At 46.7% G+C, this 12,086-nt stretch overlaps 1 protein-coding gene across 1 annotated transcript in view; it reads left to right on the top strand.

Moving 5' to 3' along the window:
• The first annotated feature begins 702 nt into the window (after positions 1–702).
• The window catches only part of CDH4 (cadherin 4), a 995,035-nt gene continuing 983,651 nt past the window's right edge, over positions 703–12,086 (top strand). Inside the window, exons 1-2 of the mRNA XM_087928929.1 lie at positions 703–929; positions 6,558–6,669. Coding sequence (XP_087785055.1) covers positions 870–929; positions 6,558–6,669 — 172 coding nt within the window. The 5' untranslated portion in view covers positions 703–869. The remainder of the gene's footprint in view (positions 930–6,557; positions 6,670–12,086) is intronic.

Raw genomic sequence — 12,086 nt, 5'->3', positions numbered from 1 at the left:
GAGGAGGGGTCGTTTTTCTGCATCTGCCCCCCGCTCGCCCCCCTTCCCCCTTCCTCCCCCCCCCGGGGGGTCAACCTGTTGCCCGCCTCCTTGGAACTTCGTCCCGTCCATCCCTCCAGTTCGGCGGGTCGTGAGAACGCAAGATCGTCGAGCGGGCCCAGCGGCGTTGGCGAATGATCCCATCCCGGGGTAGTGGTGGTTCCCTAATGGTTTGCTCCCCCAAAGCCGCAAGCTCCTCCGGCACCAAGAACTCCACGGAGCGCCCCTCTAAAGTCCACCCGCGGGAGGGAAGGGGAGGGGAGGGGAGGCAAAGGAGTTGGCCCGCCAGCCCTGAACCCAAGGCGGCGAGGCGAAGCGTCCCACTCGGGAGCAACCGCCGCGCGCGGGATGATCTCCCCGCAGTCCGGATTTTGCCTGGCAGGATCCCATCCCGGCCAACGGCGCTCCTCCCTCCCTCCTCCTCCTCCTCGCCCCGCCGCCCTCCCGCTTGCCGGCTCCGGCCGCGGCATCAGCCTCCCACGGTCCCTTTAAGGCCGCCCGCCCGCCCGCCCGCCCCTCCGCGCCGTATGGGCTGGGCTTGGGAGGCGGGCTTTCGCTGGAGCAGCACCGAGAGCGCTTCACCTGCAATTCAAAGCGGCTGGGAGGAATTCAGGGAGGGAGGGGGGGAGGAAAGAAAGGGGAGAGAAAAAAAAAAGAAAAGCAAAAAGAGGCAAGCCGGCGAAGCTCGGCGGCGAAGCAACCAGCAGCAGGCAGAGTTGCGGCTTTCGAGGGCAAGCCGGCGAAGCGAGTGTGCCGAGCGCGGGCTGAGTTGGCGGGGAGGCGTCGGGGAAGCAGCCCGAGCCCCGGCAACGGGGGGGAAACCGGCGGAGATGCCCACCGTTTGGGGGATGCTACTTCTCTTGCTCTTCTGCCGCTGGAACTGGGCGAGGGTAAGTTGGAGGAGCTGCGCCCGCGGGCGGAGAGGGTGGGCTGGTGGGTGGGTGGGTGCGGGGGGGAGAGAGAGAGCCTGGGCGCCCGCTCACTCGCCGGGAGGAAGGGACTCTTTGCTGCCGGGGAGGCTGCTGCCCGAGACCCTCCGCCGCCCGCTTGGGTTTCTTCCTTGTGATAGCCTCTTTGCGCTTTCCCGGTCCTTGCCTGCATCCCGGCGTGACGCCGCCTCCGGTGCCGGCTTGGGGCTTTGCCGGAAGGATCGGGTCCCTGCGTGAGATTCCTGCCTGCGGAAAGGAGATTGGAAAGCGGGTGGTGGGGCGGCGGGGGGGCAGAGAAAGAGAGAGAGAGAGAGAGAAAGAGAGAGGGGGAGAGAGAGGGAAGAGCCGGGATTTATGCCTGCTTTGCGCCCTCTCCCCTTTTGTTCACTCTCGCGTCGCAATAGATTTCGTGTGTAAGAGAGGCTGCACGTCTGTCTGCCGGCCTGGGCGGCGGGGAAGGAGGGAGAGTTGGGGAGGGGTAGCAGAGAAGGGAAGAGCCCGTGTCAAAGCATCGCCACGCAACCCTTCCCCCCCCTCGCCGCCCCCGCAAACCCCCCGTCCAAGTTCTCGCTGGCTCTCTCTCTCCCTCTCTTTTTTTGCAGAGCTTCTGCAACAATGCTGGCTTGTGTTCTCTAGCTGAGATGCATTCACACACAGCTTTCTCGTCGTCTCCCTCTCTCCCCCGCCCGCCTCCATCTATTCACAGACGCTTGGCGGAGAGAAATCTTTCGGAGGGAGGGTTTTGCGGTGGGGTGAGTTAAGTGGGGGCCGCATCGTTTGGGCGAATGCGGAACATCGCAGGGAAGGAAGAGAAGCCGGCGAGACAACCTGAGGTCTTTTTGTTTGTTTGTTTTTTTAAATCTCTCTCGGCGTGACCATCCCGACGTGCGTGTCGGCGGGGAGCAAGGCGGGCGAGAGAGCCCCGAGGAAGTGCGCGTTTGGGGGAGCTTTCCGAATTCCCTTCCTTTCTTCGGTTGCAGACACACACAAAAAAAGTTTCACGGGGGATCTCCCAGAACTTCTTTACGCGTGTCTCGCTTGTGCCTTTGTGAGCCGTGTTGTCACCCAGGGTGGCGAAAAAGATGAGGGACTTGGCGGCTTGCGTTGAAGTTGCGCGCTTGGAGGGTTAACGAAAAAAAAGGGAATGGGAAGGCGGTTATGCTCACTCTAAAACAGGCAGGAAGCCTCGGTCAACTTAACCGAGGTTTTCTGCATAATAAACCCGCGTAAGAAATCTGTTCTCAGAAAAAGGGGTGGGTGGGAATTGTCCTTTGGCCGCATTCACACAACATTCTAAACTAGGTTAGTAAATTCACCCTTGTCTGGGCTTTAGCAAGACCACCGAGCTGGAATCGGAACTCAAGCCGGCTGGGTTTTTCCCTACAAACGAAGCTGGAGGGGAGGAAAAAAAAACACGCTTGGGAATGCTCTCCAAACACGGCTTTCCCAGACTGGGGAAATAATCTTGTCTGAACGCAGCCTTGCTGCTCTTTTAAAAGCAGAATGCAAGGTGTGTTTATTGGCTAATGGAGCTCATTACTCATCCGCGTTAACCCATCGAATCCTCTTTGGAAGGGATTTGCTTTTTGAGAGAGAATCTGAGCATCAAAGACATTTTAGAGGAGGGAGGGGTCAAAAACACACACCTGATATTTGAAATTGGGTATGATGGCTTCCGAGTCTGTCCCAAACTGTCCCTTGATGTGGTCGGGGCATGACTGCATGGCTGTACCGTAGCAGCCTTCCACATTGTGTTTCCCATTGTCCTCATCTCCATCCCATGGGTGTACATCTTTAAGTTATTGGATGTGCTGATTTTTTTTTAAGCAGAATGTTTCCCTCTTAAGGTGCCCGGGTTTCTGCTATGTAATTTCAAAGTTATTAAATCCAGAATGATTTGTCATCTGTTTGCTTGGAGGTGAGGTCAGCTGACTTGGAGTGGGTGTTTTGCAAGTGTGTTTTGGAAGTGTCACAAGCCATAAAGATATCCCCTCTTCTGGTTGTTAAGAGTTGCGCACTACTACGGGGTCCTATTCTTTATGGCCTTTTGCCCTCTTCTTTAGCACTCTGTTGACTTCATTTTATACCCATCATCTCTTCCCACACACTCTTCTGCACTTGTGACATTAGCTTTGCCTCTGGCTTCCAATAAACCAGACCAGAGAGCAAAAAAAAAAAAACCCTCCCTCCGTTACGTTATTTGGACAAGACAGGAGGGTGTGTTTGCACTAATCTACTTTAAAGGTATTCTGAAATGAGCTTTTGCTTTAAGAGGCAGCAGCTCAGCTTTTCTTAGCTGCAATGTGAAGAAGAAGAAAAAACACCCTGGACTCTGCTTGTGGTACTTAGGTGTTAGTTTCACTGTCTGGTTGAATCTCTTCCCTTATAAAAACTGCAATCTGCTTCAGTTTTTTCTTTCTTTCCCCCATTATGCAGGATTTAACTTGTAACACAGGCATAAGCTACCTTCCTCTTCTATGGGGTGGTCTCTGCCCTGGATGTTCTCCCATTATTTAATTTGGGAGCTGCAAAGTCGAATATGGATGGGAGACATAGACAGAGCAAGTTGGAAAAGCTTATCCAGAAATTACACCACCTCTATTCTGGCTTCAGGGCTCTGATTGGCGGATGTCTCTCCCTGCTGATCGGTGACATGATCTAAAGGGATGGGGATAGCAGCTAACCTAATGAAGAGTATCAATCGCCTTGGCTGTAATGAGTGGGACGTTCACAGAGCAGGGGAAAGCCATTGGATGGTGGCTTGGAACAGACATTAGATCCAAGACAGGGACTGGCAATGGGGCCACCTCATTTTATTCTGACACTGTTTTTTTTAAAGTGGACAGGGCCCTTCCACTAAAAAAAAAAAAATAGGAATTATTATGTAACTTTCTTTGATTGCTTACCCTAAGTTTCTATAACTTTAGAGCAGGGCTGTCAAACTCCCAGCCCATGAGCCGGATGTGTCATGTACTGGCAACGCCCAGTTTAGCAAAGGGGAAAAAAAAGCCCCAATATGTCAATTGACGCCGCTATGACGACGTGAGTTTGATATCCCTGTTTTTAAGAGCAATGTTTCTCAACCGTGTCCATTTCCAGACGTGTAGACTTCAACTCCCAGAAATCCTCAGGCAGCAGGGCTTGGCTGGGGAATTCTGGGAGTTGAGGCCCACTGGTCTTCAAAGTGGCTAAGGTTGAGAAACACTGCTCCACTGGCAAAATGGTATGAACGGTGACCTGGCCTAGTGGAAGAGGATCGCCTTCATTGCTGTCTAGTCTTCTGCATTTTGGATGCCGGAGATTTACATTTCCAGAGCTTGACTATTGCTTGTCTATTGCCTTGACTTCCCTGGAAGTGTGTGTTTTGACTTTGTTTTACAACGACAATGGGTGCTTCCCACTTTTCTCTCAATGGAAAGAATAACCTTTCAGAAGCCTTGAGCCCAACGTTTGGGTGGGAGGGAAGCCCATTTTCTGACCGTGTGAACAATCAACCAACTGCCTTTGGAAGTTGTGGCAGCTTCACCCCTTGAGACTTTCAAGAAGAGATTGGACTCCCATCTGTCAGAAACGGTGTAGGGTCTCCTGCTTGGGCGGGGGTTGGACTAGATGACCTACAAAGGTCCCTTCCAACTCTGTTAATCTAAAAATCTAACTCCATCTTAGATGACAGCACCCCAAGAGTTTCATACTGCTTGGCCAGAGTGTGCAGAATCTGGACGGGACTGTTTTTCTGCCTCTCTGCCCTCTCCCCACACACACCCTCTTTTAAAAGGCAACCAGAGCCCTTTTGTTCTGAGAACCGGTGAGCTTAAATTGGGAGCATAGAGAGAAAACACTTGCCTTTCTGGAGCTATATTGTGACCCACCACTCACATAGATAACCCTCTTTCTCTAGGTCCCCCATAATCACGGAGTGGTTGGAATCCTCTGAAGGATTTTGAGTCAAACTCAACTCCTTTACTAGCAACCTCCGAGAGCTCCAAGGAAGATTCACTTTTCTGAGATAAGAAGCTGGCACTTCTCTCCCCCAGTCGTGATTTATTTTTTATTTTTTTTGCAGAGATTACAGGGGCCTGCTTTTTTTTTTTTGCTTAGTAAGCTTGTCAGCCTGGGAGATGAGCTTTGGGTTCACTCCTTCCCTTCATCACACTCTCTTACACACATCTAGGTTTTATGTGGCTTTCCTTCTGTTCATAATTATTTAAAATTCCTGCTCGGCTGAATCTGCTTCAGTTTCCTGGCTGTCAGATCTTTAGAGAGGATCCTTTGTAAAAGGGTGTGTAAAGCATTTGGGGGAAGTGGTTTAAAATTTCTACTGGGTGTAGGTCCCTTGGTTTTATGATGCAGGGCTGCTTTGAACCCACTGCCCTCACCTAAATCTTCAAATGAGTCCCCGAGCAGCATGAAACGGATGCTTCCTTGCATTAAATCTTAGTATCTTCCTTACCGTGGGAATCTTAGTATCTTAGTATCTTTAAATCTTAGTATCTTCCTTACCATGGGAATTTGATTATTTACAAGTCACCCGCAAATCAGCATTTTAGTTTCAAGCAGACTATGTTAGATGGAGTCAAATTGAGCTGCTAGGTCTGGAAAGCCAGGCACAAATAGCATTGATTCTTTCCTAGTCAGTTCTTCAAGGCTTGGGGAGAAAAATCTGGCCTTTCTCTCTCTCTCTTTTTTTTGGTCTAGCTTGCATCTGAAGACAGATCTGTTTTTATCTGTCTATCCCCAAACGGAGAGATTATGAAGCCAAAAAGCTGGAGGTTTCCTACTGAAAGTTTGGAATAGATATGTGATGCTTCTTAAAAATCAACCTGCTTTGCAAGTTAGCACAGGAAGGAGGAGAAAGATCTGCCTGTGTTTTATTTATTTCTCTGGGGTGCTTTCTTAACCTTCCTAGATTTCACTTTGCTGGGCATGTTCGGCTGGCTTCTTGGCAGTTTTTCCCCTTTCTCTGTCTACCAGTTGGTGATTGCTCAGCAATTCCACATTGATTTGTTAAGGGAAGCGTGGTCTGGGTATACAAACCAACCGGCATCTTGCTGTAGCTTTAGCCTGAACTCCAGCGGGTCCTTACTGTTGGGCAAATAGAGCCAAACAGGGTGATTAAATGGATTTTCCAATTCTGTGTTAAGCGAGAGCCAGTCGTTCTTTCCTTAACCATGGCTTGATTTGGTATTGATCCTAGCCACTAGGGTTCCTTTTTCTGCTGCTAGACAGAAAGTGTGGCGATGTACAGCTTGCATGACTCACCCCATCTTTGTTTAATATTCTTTTCTTCCCCCCACCCTACTTATCTTCGGCATCCAGACTTCTGGGAAGTAATACGCTGGATTCCTGTTGGGGTTTTCTTGATTATTATTTTTTTTTGCTCCTTAGCTTGCAATATGTTATCGACATGATGAACCTATTATTGTTGTTGTACCAGCTTGGCTGTTTGCAGACACCTGCACGCTGGCTGCAAAAATCTGCTTCCCTCCCTCCCTTTCTTTCCCTCCTTTTCCCCTCTTTAAGACAACCCAATTCATGGAATTTTTTCCTTTCTTTTTTTTTCCCCTTTGGTTCTTCTCTTACTCTCTGCAGGCACACAATGGGGATCTTACCGTCAGGCCCACTTGCAAACCAGGATTCTCAGAAGAGGACTACACAGCCTTGGTTTCTCCAAATCTGATGGAAAGGCAGGAGTTCCTCAAAGGTAGGAAGACTGACTTACTTGGAGCCGGAAGCTCAAATTTGGAAACAGGAGTTTTTTTTTTATCCTGCCCGGGTATGTGTGAGGATGGTGGGGAAGAAAAGCGCTAGCAAGCAAAGAGGAAGAATCCCAAACTGGAAATGTTCTGCTGGCTAATTGCTTGGAGGGTATTTCTTGAAAGCTAGTAGCTCAGGAATAATGTAGGGCTTTGTTTGGCTCTAGCAAAAGAATGTTCCGGTCGCAGCAGCCATTGCTTGCGCTGTGACTTTTTTGCCTCGTCTCTTGTTGGGAAAAACTTCAATTTCTATTGGCTGGGATTCCCCCCCCCCTTCCCGGCCTGTGTCTGCATGCAATGCATTGTGACATGGAAGCATTCAAAGCTCCTTAAATCACTGTCTCTTTGCCATGCTTGTTGAACCAAATGTTGTTGTCGGATATGGGGTAAACAAGTCTACAGACATTCTGTTCTCAAACCCGGTGCTCGTTTTCATTACTGCCTTACTGACAACATGAAAACACAGCCAGGGAGAAACTACCAATTAGCTTTACCAATAATTGTAGGATTATAACTGCTTTTTATTTATTTTTTTTGCATCTCAGGGTGTGCGAGTGTGAAGAGTGATGCTGTGAACTCTTAAAACGGCTTCTTTAATCCCGAGAACACTAGCTTGTCTTTGGCATCGTTTTGTTTCTGCTCTCCTCTAGGTCTTTTTTTTTTTTTAAAGTTATGAAAATAATTAAGTGACATTTTTTTGCATGGGGCAAAGAAACATAGTCTTTGTTTTATTCCAGAGGGAACTGTGAATGGTGAGCTGGATCATTTTATCTGTTCTAATTATTGGAAGGGAGGGATTTGACAATAAGGTATCATGGAAGGGAAATGAAGTCTGCTTAGAGCAGGGGTGTCCAACTGGCAGCCCGTGGGCCAGATGTGCTACGGCCACCCCAGCTGTGCGAAGGGGAAAAAACGTGGCAATAGGTCACGTGACATCAATGTGACACGGCAAGTTTGACACCAGTGGCTTAGAGCAGGGGTCTCCAACCTTGGAGAATTCTGGGAATTGAAATCCACAAGTCTTAAAGTTGCCAATGTTGGAGATCCCCTAACTTAGAGGAAAAAGCAAGAAGGTGGAGATTGGAATCAATGGACCAGACCTTGCAAAAAGGAAGGCTTACAAAAGACTTGATTTGGCAATATGCCAGTTGGTTTCCTCAAGGGTCAAATGGTCATGGGGAGTGGAAAATAGCAAACGGAAAGTCCACAGCGAGGTCTGGAATAGGTTATGCATTTATTTACCATTGTGGTTGAGGGCAACCCGTAGAATGATGTTGTACATTTGCATATTGCCAGAAAGAGGATTCTAAAAGAAGCGGATTTAAGAGGAACCGGATTATATGTAAACCGAGCAGGTTTCTACATAAGTGTTAATAGAAACCTAGCCGGGTGCTTAAGGGATTTGATGGGTTTGTCTATCCCAGTGTTGTTGGTTTTTTTTTTGAACCTCAGCAGTGTTAATAATAGGGGTGGACTTCAACTCTTTGGACTTCAGGAAGCTTGATGTGAAAATTGGTTGGATTTCAATTTCCAGCTGGCGATTTCTGGAAATTGAAGTCCAACTATCTTCAAGTCTCTAAAATTTAGAAGCAGAGGTCTATCCCACCCATATGTTGTTTGGTGGCAGGTAAAGCCATACTGGAGCTTAAACAGTGAGTCTTGGGCCTAGATGATGAAAGACAAAACAATTGCCACATCTTGACTACTTTCGTTACACCGAGATATTATTATAATATCCTTTATGTTCTGTGCAGAAGGACGTTTACATGGACATGACTTAATGCTGCACCTTTAGTGGTATAATAACCTCACTCCCTACCAGAAGTGCCTCTGTATGTGCTAAGACCCTCAGACTCTTGATACATCTGTTACTAAAATATTGCTTTTATGACACTTGGTGTCTTGAATATATTGAATCATTGGTCAGCAAGCCTTCCTATCTATCATATTCAGGGAGTACAGATCAGCAAATCTGCCAAGGTTGTGAAACTTTTAGCATTGCAATAACTATCCTTATAAAGTTTCCTTTATAATTTGCAAAATGTGGGACTCTGTTTCTCTACTTACAACTTTATTCCTTGTCAGTTTTATCTTTATGGCTTCTGTTACATCTCTGTAGGAGTTTGTCCACCATGACAATGTCTACTAGTTTCTCTTGAGTTTTGACTCATTTCTGCTGTACTTGCTCTCATATATGTCAGGTAGAAAACTCAGCTGGTTGTGTGTCTCTGGGTTATTGGGTAGTTTCTGATGTCTCCTGAGTCAACGATCGGTCACAAATAAATAAGGGGCTTGTAGGTAGACATCTTTTCAACTGGAATGTAGCACGTGATCTGAGCTGTCCCTCTGCACAGTTTTATATTGCTAAATATTCTTCAGTTTAAGGTTTCATCACTTGTATTATTTATGCCTACTCTTCTGCCCACAGAGCACTTGGATTGAAAGGTAGTGTGGTTGGTGCTGTTTTTCTAAAATATTTTATCCCATCACTTTGGGGGGAAAATACTCCCCATTTTTCCTGCTCTGTAGGATTGTTTTCTGTAGTTGTCCTTTTCCCCCTTTTATTTTGTGGAGGGATTTGTGTGTGTTTCCTGATTTCTCCCTTTTTTTCTCCCGCCCAATCAATTGAGAAGGGTTCTATGAATGAAACGATATAACAATATTCATCACCATGTGGTCTATCAAAGGGGTGGGATTCAAAATTTTTAACAACTGGTTCTGTGGGCATGGCTTAGGTTGTGGGTATGGCTTGGTGGTCATGTGATTGGGTGGGTGTGGCCAACTCAATCACATCGAGGTACGCATCTCCTCGCCTGGCCTTTCATGACTGTGGGGATGCTGCAACAGTCATAAGTGTGAAAAATGGTCATAAGTCACTTTTTTCAGTGCCATTGTAACTTTGAATGGTCACTCCACACTAGCAAAGTACCAGCAAAGGAAGGGAAAAAAACTCCAGAGACATTCCTGAGACAGGAAGACTAGTCCTGCCAAGAATGTAATAAGGGTTAATGGAGAGGCAGTTTCTGTAAGCAACACCAGAATGTTTCCTTCCTGCCTTCCTTACAGGATTAAGCCAGTAATTTCTTCTAGCAACCGGTTCTCCAAACTGCTTAGAATGTTAACAACTGGTTCTAGCGAATAGGTACGAACTGGTAGAATCCCACCCCTGGTCTATCATCAGATCCTACTGGGTTGTTAATGAGGGCAAGTTAAGTTGATTGGGACCAGGAGGGTGCCATGAATATATAAACAAATATTTAACACCAGTGAAGACATCGATGAAAAGTTATGAGTAATATCCGTGGAATAATCACTGCCTTGTGATAACACATCTAAAATAGTGCGTTGACTTCAATCGTAGATGGAGCAGAGCAATGGGCTTCTTCAGGATTGGTTTCTGTGGACTGAAGATGGAGTATGTCAATTTTGGAGAGAATGTTTATGGTAGAGCAAGTGAGAGATTTGGGTTCATGGAGGTTACCTTCTTTAGTTGAAATCCAGCAGAACTTTGATGCCTAGATCAGCGGTGTGTCAACTCATAAAACATTTTGTATACACGTTTTATAGTTGACAAGAGAAAGAAAGGGGGGAGTTTCAAAGAGCAGGCAGCAGTGTGAATCGAAAGTACATTCCATTCATATTTTCTTCAAAGACTGATTAGATGACTGAGGCTTCTGCCGCACAAAAATCTAATTGGAGAGCATGATTGAAGGTTCTTGGACATTTTTCATTGGATGATACATCCAGAGGGGTGGGGGGAAAAGCAGGATCAAGGGTGACAGTGAATTACGTATCTCAGAGTTGGCTACGCCCAGATTAATGCCGGACATAGAACGTTAACTTCAAATAAATCTTTTTTAGTTTTGGGAGTGTGGCTCGAGGCTCATGATTTAATTGGAGTAAATGCAGGAATCCTGACAGGGTGTTAAACTTGATTTCATTGAGGGCCACATCAGGGTTGTGTTTGATCTCAGGGGTGGGGGGGGAGTGGGACTGGCCAGCTCAACATCACTTGTATTGGAGGTGCCTGTGCTTGGAGTGCTCTGCCAGAGAAAATGGGCTCCCAAGCTTCGTTTTAGGCTGCGACGGCCTCCTGCAACCTTCTGCCAGTGAATGGAGCTCTGTTTTTGCTGGCAGAAGCACCGTGGGCCAGTCCTTCGCTGTTTCCAGAGCAACCCCACGGGCCAGATCTAAGCGCCCCATGAGCCAGATTCAGCCCCCGCCCCTTGAGTTTGACACCCTGGCCTAGATGAAAAAAAAAAAGTGTACTGTAATGAATTGTGGGCATGGGGAACTGAAATGAGCTGCAAGTCCATTCTGATTCAGACTCTTGATCACCTTCAGATCATCCACCGATCAACAAGAAGATCTGTCATTAAGCACACCCTGTAATTTGCAAAACGGAATTGTGGTCTTGGTTTTGCTTCAACATCTGTAGTAGTCAGGCTGTCTTCACCACCTGGAGGCTACACATTTGTTTCTCAGGCACTTTTACTAAGTATGTCTTTGGGTCCACCAGCCTTAGTTCTTCGTTTACCTTGTTTGCCTGTCTTTGCTGCTCTTGAAACTGCTAAAGTAAAATTTTGTTTAGTTTGGATGATAAGCAGCATTCCAAAGCTGCTAAATTAACGTTGAATTATAGTGCCTTCTCTTAAGAGGGCTTGGTGATTATCCCACAGATCCAATTGATGTCCTAGATGCCCATCTGTCCACATGCACTTAAGAATCCCCATTTGTAAAAGAAGATTGTAAAAAGATTGACTTAAATACCCATTATTATTTGGGGAAGGGGATGATAGCAATTTATTTTTAAATTCTCAAGCACTACTAAATGGGTGTAGATTATTTCATTTCTCCATAAATTGGGTGGGTGGGGACGATATTCTTCATCATTTTTATGGGTATTTTTTTTTTCACCCTTTTCCCATCAAAAGGACAAGATCGGTCATCTAATAAATTTTCTAAATAAATGGATAAGGTAAAGAGGTATGAATGGCTCTCCTGCGCATGTCAAGGGCTCTGTTTGGCTCTAGACTAGTCAGTTGCTCACTGCTGCATTCTGTGGCTATATTATGACATGATAGCAGTATTCCAGTATTTGAGGGGCTGCCACAAAGAAGAGGGAGTCAAATTATTCTCCAAAGGACAAAAAAATAATGGTTGGAAACTAATCAAGGAGAGAAACAAGCTGGAATTAAGGAGAAACTGTCTAACAGTGAGGACAATTAACCAATGGAACAGTTTGCCTTTAGAAATTGTGGGTGCTTCATCACTGGGGATTTTTAAGAAGGGACTGGACAGTCACTTGTCTGAGATAGTATAGGGTCTCCTGCTTGAGCAGGGGGCTGGACTAGAAGACCTCCAA

Source organism: Pseudonaja textilis, chromosome 3, assembly GCF_049901715.1.
Source record: "Pseudonaja textilis isolate UNSWEBS1 chromosome 3, rPseTex1.2, whole genome shotgun sequence".
Classification (NCBI taxonomy): domain Eukaryota; kingdom Metazoa; phylum Chordata; class Lepidosauria; order Squamata; family Elapidae; genus Pseudonaja; species Pseudonaja textilis.
The sequence above is the reverse complement of the archived record's forward strand: the minus strand, read 5'-3'. Positions and strand labels throughout refer to the sequence as shown.